This window comes from Trichosurus vulpecula, chromosome 8 (genome assembly GCF_011100635.1).
Source record: "Trichosurus vulpecula isolate mTriVul1 chromosome 8, mTriVul1.pri, whole genome shotgun sequence".
NCBI classification, from domain to species: Eukaryota; Metazoa; Chordata; class Mammalia; order Diprotodontia; family Phalangeridae; genus Trichosurus; species Trichosurus vulpecula.
Window position 1 is genome coordinate 104,044,219 of NC_050580.1, and position 13,450 is coordinate 104,057,668.

At 34.6% G+C, this 13,450-nt stretch overlaps 1 protein-coding gene across 3 annotated transcripts in view; it reads right to left on the reverse strand.

The window, feature by feature from the left end:
• SHOC2 (SHOC2 leucine rich repeat scaffold protein) overlaps nucleotides 1-13,450 on the reverse strand; it is a 156,358-nt gene that overhangs the window by 41,046 nt on the left and 101,862 nt on the right. For all 3 annotated transcript variants that reach the window (XM_036734966.1, XM_036734965.1, XM_036734964.1), the window contains exon 3: nucleotides 10,651-10,788. In XM_036734966.1, the coding sequence (XP_036590861.1) occupies nucleotides 10,651-10,788 (138 nt within the window). The remainder of the gene's footprint in view (nucleotides 1-10,650; nucleotides 10,789-13,450) is intronic.

Here is a 13,450-nt window from a genome sequence, read left to right on the forward strand (position 1 = left end):
GAATTACAATGGATAATGTATACCAGGGTTTGTGAGAAAGAGTAGGAAAGGGAGATTATTTTAAAAGTGATTTTCAGATGGTGTTTTAGTACTTTATTTTTTAGTTTGGGGTTTAAGGTACTTTGGTCCATGGGGAAAAAATAGCCCACGGTACAGCATTAGCATCTTCTATAGATAGTAAAGGCTTTCAAATCTGTTATACTTTTTACTACTAGAATGGGACAGGAAGGGGAAAGTTTGAGGAAAATTAGATTTCAGTTAACTTTGACACTAATTACGATATAACTGGGTGAATTATTGTGCTTTAATAAATGTAGATAAGGAACTCCAAGGTTAATTAAAGTTGCAGATGTCATTCAATAAGCATTTATTAAGTGCCTACTAGGTGCCAGGCACTGTGCTAGGTGCTAGGGAAAAAAAAACCTCACTAAAGTGGAATGGTCCTTGCCTTCAAGGAGCTTACTTTCTACTGAGGGGGTGTAACATGTTCATAGATAAATATAGTATAGATACAAAATAAATACAAAATTATTGCTAGTTATGATTGGGAAGGGAGACAGGGCACTAACAACTAGAGGAATCAAGAAGGCACCCTCTTAAAGAAGGTGCCACATGAGCTGAGCCTTAACTGGAGCTAGGGTAAGAAGGGGAAGCATTCCAGACATGAGGAACAGCTGGTGCAAAAACCTGGAGATAAAAGGTAGAATGTAATGTAAAAAAAGTGAAGGAAAGTAACATGTAACCTACCCTTTTAAAGTGGGTTAAAGCTAGATGTGAAAAACTTTAAATGCCAAGTTTGTATGTTATCTTAGAGGCAATACAGAGCCACTAGAACTTCTTGAGCAATGGAAGGGCAAGATCACCCCTTCACTTTAGACTAAAAGTTGCAAATATTCAAATTCGTCACCCTTTGCTCCTGGCTCCTGTTTCAAAGCGGAAAAGATAACTGAAAAAAAACCAAATAAATTACTATCTATTTGTAAAAGCTCAATAATTATTATTTAGTTTGTCATCTTTTAGTAATGGGAAAATGATCATTCACTTTGGTTTTTAATATTCCTGTTTCCTGGGAAATTTTCAACATATTCGAAAGACAGCTCATGTAGAATGCTCTAAAAATGAGCTATTTATCTTGTTTTGAAATAACAAAATTTTACCACTAATAAACCACAGATAAATACTAGTAACAATAACAAACTCCAAAACCTGGTTTAGGCCATGACTCCTTAGGCTCCTTCTGGACCTGGCAATACCTCTACCCCTATAATGTCCTCCGATGGTGATTTCATCCCCAAACTTCCATTGGATGAAACAGTCAAGCTTACTCCAAACTTTGTTCAGCCCCTGACCTCCCAGTTTATTTTCGGACTTCGCCCTCTAAGGGTTTCCCTTCCACCCCCTCTAATTTTCAGCTTCTTTTTATGTGCTGACTTCAACTATTAAAATGTAAGTTCCTTGTCAGAAACTTACCTTGATTTTTGTTTGTAACTGTATTCCTAGCACTTAGCACAATACCTGGCACAAAGTATATGCTTATTTAACAACAATATTGCTGTTATTGTTGTTTGTCTTCTGTTTCAAAAAGGACAAAGGCATCATGGGGTGATATTTTGACTCGCTCATGAACTGGATTTAACTGAGACAGAGTTTCATAAAGTCTGCAGCCTTACTCTCTCTTCCAGTCATCAAAGTCCAGTGGCAAGACAAAAGTCAGGTTGACTGGTGATGGCCCAGGATGCAGGGGAAGACTTTGGCATCTTCAATGTCTGACCAAGCTCTAAGTGTTCCACAACACCTACTTCAGCCACATTCATGGCCATTGGAACAAATTGCACTCATCTACCCACTCCACTGGAGAAGTCTTCCCATGCTTAGTTAGTTAGTTAGGGGGATACCTAACAGCAACATACAAAATAATTACTTTTGAGAGAAGAGGTTAATGTGAAAGTATGACAACCTGAAGGAAAAACTAAAATAAGTCTGAGAAACTGAAACAAAATCTGCCAGGAAATATTTCATTTCCTTGTGTGAAGGTATCCAGTGGAGAGTCAGTAAGATCCCTTAACCTTTCTTCTATCCTTAAAAATGTGTGAGATACAAATTCACCTCACCCTGGATACTCTTTGACATCACACTGAAGATGACCTATGATTAATTACGAATTAATTAGTTTGGGGGTACTTCAGCTATAGCTTAGACTTGGACTTCAAAAGGAAAGTAGATGGAAATGTTTAAAAAGAGACATAGAGACCGAGAGCTAAGACAAGCCAAGAGAAGTTAGTCAGAGATACAGTCTTCAATTCGCTAGAAGGAAATCTATACAACCGTCTTCCCTCCAGGGCACCACATGGCCCCTGAGATATTGGTAGACAGAGACAGTGGTAGAACAGCAAAGAGTTCCTAGGCCATATGAGAAGCTGCAGGAACTTGAGCCAGCAGCAGTGGAGCTGCAGAAGCAGAGCACTGGAGGATACTGGAAAATGATATTAATAACAATAATAAAAACAATAGTAATAAAAATAAGAGCTAGCATTTATATTTTTATTCATATTATATACATAATATAAATAAATAATAAGATAATGATATATATAAAACAGTAAATATATGTATTTACAGTTTTTAAGGTTTGTAAAACACTTTAATTATTGTATTTGACACTGTGATCCTGGGAGGAAAGTATTATTATCTTCATTTTACACATTAATTGACTGGGGCTTATAAAAGGTTAAATGACTTGCCCAAGATTACACAGCTAGCAAATGAGTCATGCAATTCTTAAACTCAGGTCTTTTTGACTACAAATCCAGCACTCTTAGCCTTCTGGATCCAAAGAAAAAATTCTTAGACAATAACAAATTCTTAGACGAATTAAAGGAATTTCTGGATCATGGAGGAGCTGAAGCCAAGGAGCAGCAAGAGACACAGCCATGATGTAAAAGAATAAATTCAAACTTTGTCCTTTACTAGTATAAGTTATTTGGATTGTAAGGGTTTCAGGGGAAAAGGGGCAACTCTCTAGCTCCCTTATATGCTTGGAGAGTTCTAGCATGCAGATAGGAATCAAATCTCTAGTAAACCTTGGCAGGGAATTGGTTCTTAGCACTCTGAAAACTCTGAAAGACTATTTTCAGCTCAGGAAGAAATAAAATTTCCTGAAAAAAGGAAAGAGGATTTTCCTAATTGCTCAAAGGCTTGGGGGCAAGTCCTTTGTATTTTTGCATTTTTAGCTGGGTTAAATAAAACTTACCTTACATTAAATATTTTATTAGCCCAGTACTTATATACAAGAGCTGAAGGCTCATTAACCTAGAGAAAATCAAATTGATTCTATTCTTTATTACTGCCAACATTTTGCATAGCTGCCTAAGTCAAGTTTCTTTGTGTCTAAGTTCAGAAGTTCATGAGCTCACAGTCACTTTTCCTCTTTGAGTGAAATTTCAAAGTTCAGTTTCCCTATAAATCACTATAAAAAAAAACCCCATTACCTCTACTACACTAGCTGCCCTTCTACAATTAGAAGAAATCTGTTATCTATATACCATTAGTTATTCTTACAGGTGGACTAAATCATCAGAATTTTCTAGATGGAAGGAGGGGTTGAGAAAGCCTGGAAACAGGGATTCTTCCCAGTTAGAAAATGGGGTAACTAAAAATAGAGCTCAAAAAGATTAAGTTGAATGATACAGAAGTCTCTCTAGCTATCACCCAGGAAATGCCCTTACCCAAACTGGCCTAAGATATGTAAGAAGAGTCCCAAATTTGGTATGAAAAAGGACTTCTACTTGTGCACACCCATTTTTAAGCACTTCTGTGTCTGTCTTGTCACATTATCTATGTTTGTAAGTCAAACTAGCTTTTTCCTGGTGCCTTATCAGCCAAAGAAGAAAGAGTAAAAATTTTTCTTGAGGAAGTCCCTACATTCTGACTCTGGCTAAGTTAGAAGGCAGACAAAAGATACTCATAAGAGGGAATCTGTGTTCCCTAGTGTGCAGAAATTTATCACATTGTAAAATAATGAGAGACTGAAATGTAAGTTCTCACTATAAATTTCCAAATTGTGGTTTGAATGTCTTTACAAATGCTGACATGTTTTAGTAAGTTTTGAGGTATTCTCGGTAGAAAGTTTTACTACAGATATTCTCTGTAGAATACATGATTGGAACTATGAAAGTTATGGGAAACAACACTTTGAATTTTTGTCACTCTGTCTCCCCAAAGTGACAACTTTATTGTTTCAGGAAAGGGGAAAGGTAATTTCACTAACTAGAGAAAAGGGAACTGAAACTAGTTTGAAAGTAGCATCCGTGAAATTCTAAAGTAAAAAACAAACAGGTTTGCACTTTGCAGTTTAAATTTATCTGGTGCTTAAGAACTGCCTATTATTAAATCTTTCCTGGTTTACAAAATGAGAAAGGTTTGTGTAAATCAGGGAGCAATTAAAGAACAAATAAAATTTAATTCAGAAAATGCTTTTGGTATTATCATTGTATTTTCTTCTGTGAATGATAGAACAGAACTAATTGTTTAGGTAAACCAGAAGGAAGGATACCAAAAGAAACTGGATGAGATCATGTGTTTGCAAGCTCTTGAGAACCCCAAAGACAATAGTATTGCAATTGACTGGGGTTGTGTAAAAAAAAAAATTGTGCCAAATTACAAAGGAGAAACTCAGTGGAATAAAGATGCATTCTATAGATAATCCGGGATGTGACTGGGAAATGAAGACTGGAGGAACTGAGAAAGTAGAAGAGGTGTTGGATCAGGATATGAAAGGAGATTAGGTCCAGTTTTGGAGGGTTTTAATCAAAGTCCACTGGAAGGATATATAGAGTAAGAAGAGAAAAAAAATTTAAGTAAGTAGGATTTGAAAGTAAATGAGGTTTGGAGTTTTTCAAAGAGAGGTCTGAGGACGGTTTTTGATCTCTTGAGAAAAGAAGAATATGGCTGTAGTTACTCTTTATGATTTGGAAACAACAGTTTGCAATATGTAATTATTTGAAGTTAGTATACCAAAATTCGGTCCTTGAAGGACCATTAGAAGAGTATATTTAGGTTGTGATTGTGAGAAATATAAAATCTTCATGGATCCTAAAAGCAGGGGGATGAGACTGTGAGGCTGTCACATAAAGTCACCTTGGGTTTAAAAAAAAAAACTACAGAGGACAGTAGATGTCTTTGGGAAAGGTGAAACCACACTTTTTAAGTATTTGAGTAGGTGTAGCTTGAGAAAATAAAAATAATTGCTTTGGCTCTCTGGGTGATTTAAAAAAGGAAATAAAGAGAAAGTTATGGGGAGCTGGGAGCATCACCATGAATCTTTAAAAATTACTTGATAACAATGGACTCTAAATTTGGAAGTGCTGCTAACTAATGGCCCTTGGGAAACATTTTTTTTTTGGGATTTTAAATGTTACCATTAGTGATTAAAACAAACAGATTTAATTTGGATAGAATTTTGTTCTGAAACTAAACAGGATAACTGGTAAATTAGAACCTAATACAAAGTATGTTTGCCATTTGGCATTAATATATAATCATGACTCTGAAAAACCTCAATCAAAACTTAGTCTCAGATGTTTTTGAGCTGTGTAATCTTAAGCAAGTTACCTTATCTCTGTCTACTACCTCAGTTTCCTAATCTGTAAAGGAACTAAATCATAGCACCCACCTCCTGGGGTTGCTGTGAGGATAAAAATGATATAATGATTGTGAAATGCTTAACACAATGCCTGGTACATGGTAAGCACTGTATAAATGTCAACTATTGTTATTACTATTATTTTTTCTTTAATTGAATATAATCACCCCAAACTGGGAATTCTGTATTGGGTTATAAATGTGATTAGTATAAAATGCTAAAGTTGATAAGATGAATGACTTTCCATTTAAGATAATTTGGAAATGCATTTGACTTCAATTGATGTCATCTGACTGGTAATAAGTTTTGTTTCATGATATTGTATGTGTTATTTTGTGTTTCTAAATTTTCTTGTACTGTGAATTTTGGGAGACCACTATATAAGAAATATTGTTAAGAAGTTAATGCAATTGTATCATTAAAAAGTTTAACTCTTTTTACCCAGATGCTGGGAAATTATTAAGTTATTAGAGGCTATTGTTATAATGTTAAAATCTATCAAGTATTTAATAGGGTATATTTTAAAAGGGGAGAATTACTTTGTGGGAAAAGGAAAACAAAAGAAATGACCTTATTAAAATCTCTTCATTTGCAAACTTGCCAGGTTTCTTGGGACCATCTGCTTGAGCAAGCTCATAAAATCTTATCAGCCCTGTGAAAGAACTTGCTAAATGTTGTGAAATTTCAAAGCGATGAACTGATATACTGAGAAACAGAGATCCCCTCCTCCATTACAAACACTTCTTTGCCAAAGCAGGGAGGATTAACAAGTCTGTTTATAGTATAAAAGTGATTCAATGATTTGTAAGTATGAAAATTATGAAGTTATGCCGTATATACTGAAGTTACATCTTGGGTCAATTTAGTCTCAACAGATTTCAGTCTTATTTTTCTTTTAGTGATTAACATACAATATCTTAAGAGATGGATATCTATTAGTCTGGAAGCATACTGTAACGAGTGTTTTTGAGTGACCGATCATATATTCAGTATCTATGTGGAATTCCAGAATGTAGTCATTTTCTTAATTCCTATTGATTGATTTTTATACCAGGATGAGTTTAAACTGGAGAAGAAAAGGATGTTGAGTGACATTTTTTTTGTGCAAAGCGGATATTTTTTTTATTGCTAATATTGCAACAACATGAGATAATAATACAGTTATCCCTTCCACATCACGGGGGTTATGGGGGCAGCATCTGGAAAATCCACATAAAATTTTTTGGCCCTTCCTTCATATTAGAGAAGAAGTCTGAATTTTTTTCTTTTTTCTTTTATAGGGTGTTCAGTTACTAAACTTTTTAAGATATCTCTTTATTTCTAGCTTTTGGGTGTTGTCTGCTAGTTTTTGTGTTCTTTTTGCAAACTTTTTGTTTATTTTAACTTAAAAAAAGGAATTGTGTATATTTATGGTATTAAAAGATAAGATACTGTTATTAAAATATGTCTATATTATACAATATATAGTAAATACAAGATATATATATATATTATACTATGTATATGCATGTCTATGTGTGTGTGTGTGTGTGTGTGTGTGTGTGTGTGTGTATAAAATGCATTTCTGAGTTTCTAAACATTTTCTGTGTAGTCTGCTGGCCTTCATGTGTTGTCTGCAACTTCTGCAAAACTACCCCAAAATCCCCATTTACAGTAATTTCTTATGCCAACCCATGATATAGCGAAACCATGATGGGGAAAGTCACAATGTGGAAGGGATAATTGTAATAACTGTATCTAGCCCTAAGCTATGATTGGTGAAACTTGCTATTTGAAGTGAAATCCTTTGGGACCATAATTTGATTTGGTTTTGAGTTTTGAATTCAGATATAAGTGTCTGAAGTATCATTAAGTTAGTAATCCACCATTTGAGAGAAATGCCACAAGCTACTCAAAGGGAGTGTAATCCAAAAACTGCTACAGGGTAGATGTCTGTGTCTAGGAAAAGTTGCAGGGATGACCTTGGCATAGCCAAAGGTGGGATCCTCTTGATTCAGTTTCCCCATTGTGTTATATCCCTTTTGAATAGGACTGTTTCCCACCTGATTAATCCTGAACCTGGCTATTATACCCTGTGAATAACATAGAACTTTGCTGTATGATTAGATGTTCAAAGCAGCAACTAAAACTTTTACCTGAAATCAAACAGAACTAAAGATGCTTTAACCTATTGTACTTATGTTGAGTCATTCTTTACCTTAGGCTTAGGCCTAGAAGATCAATCTGGAATATATTACAACTATGTCCCTGCTTCTTCCTTTCATAGCAAATCTCTCTAACAATCGCAGGTAAAGTTGTAATTTTTAAATAATGAATCTTGTTGCAATATTCCAAGACTTCTGAGTTATTATAATTGGGTGCAAGTATGAAAGCTCTTACTGCGTTCGCTCTAAATTGGTAGTCAAATCCATAGCCTAAGCAACTAAGTAATTGAGCTCTTCGGTTTGCCATTCCCTCAGTAGTAGTTATGATATGAGGATAACATCCTCCTCAATGGGGACACAAAAATTTTCTAATAAGACAAGGATGTAAAAGTTTTTTGTTTATCGTTTTTTTAATTGAATGGAGTAGAGAAAATAACAGTATTAGACTGTTTTCTCTAAGCACTAAAATATATAAATGTATATAACTGGCTTCCAAATCTTTCTAATGGGATAATATTTTTAAATTTCAGTTTAGGATTCCACATATAAAACTGCACTGTGAAGAAGGTAAAATTATTTTCCTATTTGAACTATCTATGTAATTGTTTTAAGAGAAAGAAGGACCCCTTTTACATTTCAGGCCATCATAGATTCTTTTTAAGATTCTTCCTTCAACCTGTTGTTGGTTGTATCTGTATCAGGTATAAGGTTCAGGTAAAGATAGAAATAAAAAACTGAAATTCTCTGAAATTTCAGGTGAATTATGGGTTCCTAATTTGATGTTCTTGTATTTCTGTTGTTAAGAGAATCAGAACCATAAGGCTTAACCTGGTTTTCACTACATGAATTAGTTACTGGAAAGCAAATTTAGGAGGTTGAATTAAATTATATTGAGCCTTGTTACTGGCAGATTTTAGAATTATTACTTAGGAATTTCTGCAGATGATTTGGATCCAAAGAAGCAGATTTTCAAGGAGGAATCCCATTTAGAGAAGCCCTGGGAATGAGGCCTATTCCAGGATGTCTAAGAAAAGATATTTTCAGAGACCGGATGACAAGGGACACTGGGGAGTCAAAAAGAAACACGCTGATTAAAAGGAGATTGTAAGTGGGTTATTAGGATGTTATTATAATAACAATTATATAATGATAATGTTATACTAATGATATCATTGTGGTAATTTGGCTTTTTGTTCACGGTGTTTGTGTGTGCTGACTTTTCTTGGTTACCTTGGTGACTTGTAAATCTCCCCTGTCAAATTAGTCCAAGGTAAGTCCTTCTAAGTAATATGAATTTCCCGCTTGAAATTGGGATGTTGACTCAGGCCACAGGTGAGCCCACCTTCCCACCCCAACCCCACCCCCATTTGAGGTAGATTCTTTAGCTCAAAAGGTTTTACAAAATTACATGATTCTGGACTGCCTCACTGGTTCACAAGGAGGACCCCATGACTAGTCAATCTTATTGTTCTTTCATTAACTGCATTATGTCATAAGTATGGCTGATCCTGCCAACAGCACAGATTGCAACCTACCCGTGCCTTTTAAAAAAAAATGCAATTTTTACTCATGTCCTTCCATAAATAATTTAAAGAAGATTCACTCAACATACTGGAAACCTTCCACTACGTCCCCTTTCTATGGATACCACAGCAGCAATAGTTGGCCTATCCAACTCCATGACCTCCTTTTCTAATCATACATTTCCTAGATGACATATCTTCTTTTGCGAACGTTGTCATCAGTGGTATGACGTATCATATTTATGTCTACCATGCATCTCTGTTTGGGTCACCTAGAATTTTGATTTTTTTTTACAGGCCTATGACTTTTCCTTATTTGCAGTCATGTATCATCTCTGAAAGAACAAATAACACACCTCAAAATGCTTCTTTCTCCCTGAGATATTTAATAAGCAGTTAATTAAATTAATTGAAGTCTAAAACTGTGGAATAAGATGGTAAAACTCATCAGCAGATTTAGCTTTTGGATTACTGTGTTTTTAAAGATGCTCCTAAATGAAGGAATTTATAAGGAATATCAGACTTTAAACCTGAGCCACTTACACAAAATGCAAATGCAAACACAATAGTTATCCAAATAAAATTAGAAACATAGAACTTCTGTAATATTATGTAGTAAAATGATGAAAATGTTAATGTAAGTATTAATGTAATTAGTTATTAATTTATTATTATTAATTAAATGTAACACATTTTTGAAAAGTCAAATAGCATTATATATTTTTATGCTAAAAATTGTATAAATTTTTAAAAGCTATATATTTAGACTGCTCTCTCTCAAAGCATATATTTACATATTAATGAATACATACTGACACCACTGGTAAGCTCAATTCAATTATTGGAGCTTAGTTAAATATTTATAAACACATTTTGAACTTCCTTAAGAAGTCTGAATCTATCATGTTTTAAAATTAAATAGCATTTATTTTATTCTTCAATCAGTTCTATGCTTTTTTAAATGAGAAGAGGACACCTCATTTTTAAGCCTGTGCAAATGTCTGAATCAAAGAAAGAATCTGTTTATAATTTTACTTCTTTTTTGTAGTTCTCACAGGTAGTCTTTGAATGATAATACAAAAGGGTAATTTTTTTTTAAATGTTGGCAAATGAATTGTTTATTCTTCACTCTGTAATCCAACTGAGCAAAATTCCTAAAAATCTGCTTTCACTTGCCTGCCAGAAATTGTTAATTCACTTTTTAAAATATTATAATCTAGAAATAATGATATTCTAATCATTTAAATTTGTGTTGCTAAGAAGATAATTCTCACCCCTGAAATAAATTTCAGACCTGAATCGCAGATCTAAATATTTCCTAGTGTTCTTTCAACATTCATACCTATAGTTTCAGGAAGATCCAAGAGTTCATTGTGCTGCAAGTCAAGGTTGGTGATTTGAGTACAGGTTCCAATCTCCTTTGGAAGGTGCTCCAGTTGATTGTGAGCCACATCCAAGGTTATGAGGTTACATAATTCACCTGCGAATTGATTGATTAATAAATATTAATTTAGTATTACTGCAACCACACAAAGATATAGCTATCTGAATAATGCTGGTAAGCCAAGGAGTATTTTTAAAAAACAAAAATGATTACTACATACTTCTAGAAATTCTTAAGGCATATCAAGCGTATCACTTTTATATAAAAACAATGTTTTGTAGAACACAAAGTTACACTTAGATTACAAGGAAACAAATTAATTCTAAGAAAAATATCAGCATACACACACGCAACAAAAAAGGTCAATGACACAAAGTTAAATCTTTTATTTCAAAGCATTAACTGACAAAAGTTAAAATAACACTTGATATATATGAAGACTTTGCTATATTATTTTAAATTATAATAAATATAAATAATTTGCCCAAATAAGATCCTTATTTTAACTTTACCAAACAATATTTTGTATTTTTTCCAAAATTACTTTCAAAAAAGACTTCCTCAAACTATATATAGTACATTTCTCTAGGAATGAAAAACAACATTAGTGTGATTTATGGGTCACTTCACCATCTTTTAAAAATGTTATTTAATGTTTTCAAAGGGGCATACTTTCCAATGTTCTATAATTATACTGAGTGAGCCCTCTAGTTCACAGAACTTCTAGTTTTGTAGAACTGAAGAACAATCAGTCTGAAAGGATAAAATATATTTTGTTTCCTTCCATTATTGTTTAGTTGTAGAAATGGTAAGATGTAACTTTTCATCACAGAACGTCAGATTACTGGAGTCAAAAGGTACAGAGATTGTAAATGATTTTCAAAATCATAAGTTCTAATTCCTGCATTTTATAGAAACTAAAGCCTGAAGAGATAGCATGACTTGTACAAAGTTATACAGCAACATGGATATGATTTTAAATCCAGGTCTTCAGACAAATCTAGAACTTTATATATCAAACACACTATATTATCCAACAAAAAAAAAATCTTTTCCATTCTGCAATAGCTGTTTTGGCAATCATTAACACATTTTTTTCATGCTATCTCAACTAGCTCACTGAACTACTACTAAGAACCTGGTTCTCTCACCTACATGTATGACCTTGGGCTTAACTGCTTGGATAGTCAGTATCTTCTTGTATAACATGACAGGGTAGACAACACATCCTTAAAAGCCCATCTCAGTCCTGAATCTATGATCCTATTATCAGTCTTCTTTTTTCATCATGTTTTCCACCCAACAATTAAATTCTCTCTCTGATTTGTTGTACTGAGTACATGTAACAACAATGTTACTTGCAGCTGCTGTGGAGGTATAAGGCCAAAAACACCAACACACAGGAAGGCTGCTAGCACAGGTTCTTTGATCTGTTTTTCTAAGGAAAGCAACTTTAAGGAGTTTACAATCTCACTTTAATTAAACATATATATATCATTCACTTAGTTTAGGGGAAAAAGTCAGCACCCTGAACTTCAGAGCAAATACAAACAGAAATTGCAAACAGAGAAAATAACACAAATCAACAGACAGGCTTCTGTATGACCACAGCAATACATACAGAGTTATCAGATCGAGAGAGAAGCACCGAGATCTGGGTTTTCAAAGCCGAGAGGGGCGGGGGGGGGGGGTGGCACGCAGCTCCTTAACAGCTACCCAGAGTCTCCTCTGGCCAACTCTAAGGAGCACTCTTCCAATGAGTGAGCCCCAAGCAAAATGCTAACCTCTGAGTATACACACACACACACACACACACACACACACACACACGCTTCTTCAGGGTTAGAGGGCATCACAACCACGTGACTCAAACTCATGTGACTTAGGCTTTCTTGTGACTTAAGCAGGTCATCAAAGACTCTAGATTCAAACAAAGGCAAGTCTCAATCAAAGGCACTTGATGACCTTAGTGCTGAGAAGAACTAGAATTCCAAAAGAAAAAAGAGCAAAACAAAAAGTCCCACTTTTGCCATTACAATAGGATCTTAATTCTTTGTCCTTCTTGCTGGTATAGTCTTCTTTAATGAACAAGGTGATGTGTTTGTGAGTACCCTAAAGAAACATAAAGCTTAAATCACATGAAAATCCAGTTTTAAATCTATGATCCTACAATTTTAAGACATGGATATGTAATGGAGTGGTATGGCATTCTTTCACCAAATATTTAGCATTTTTCACGTGATTAACATTGTACTAGTTACTGAGAGAGATGCTAAGAAATTATAATACATTGAATCCTGCCCCTTAGGACCTTTCAAAGCTAGCTGGGTAGGTAAGATCAACATACAATTAACCCTCTAAGAGTTATTACTGTCTAATAGCCTCTTCCTGTCCACAATAAAAACCAAGCACTAGGCAATCCCATGTTCACCCAGGTGGTCATGTGTTCTTTTTAACAACAGAGAAGGAATGTCAAGTTCTCTTAGGTTCTCAGAGCTGCTACCTCTATCCCCAGCTCTCCTTCTTTTCTGGAAAGCAGTTCTCTCTACTTTCACCCAGTCATGTAACCCCATCCAACTAACTCTTGGAAAACTCCCCCCTCCTACTTTTGGACTGCAGTTTAATGGACCTTGATCGTGTGAGTGTGGCAAAATAGAGCCTTTACACAAGCGTGATTTAACTGTACAGTCCTAATTCATAACCTGAACTAAGCCTTCTCTTATTCCCCCAAATGCTAGTGTCCTCCCACCCAAACTAC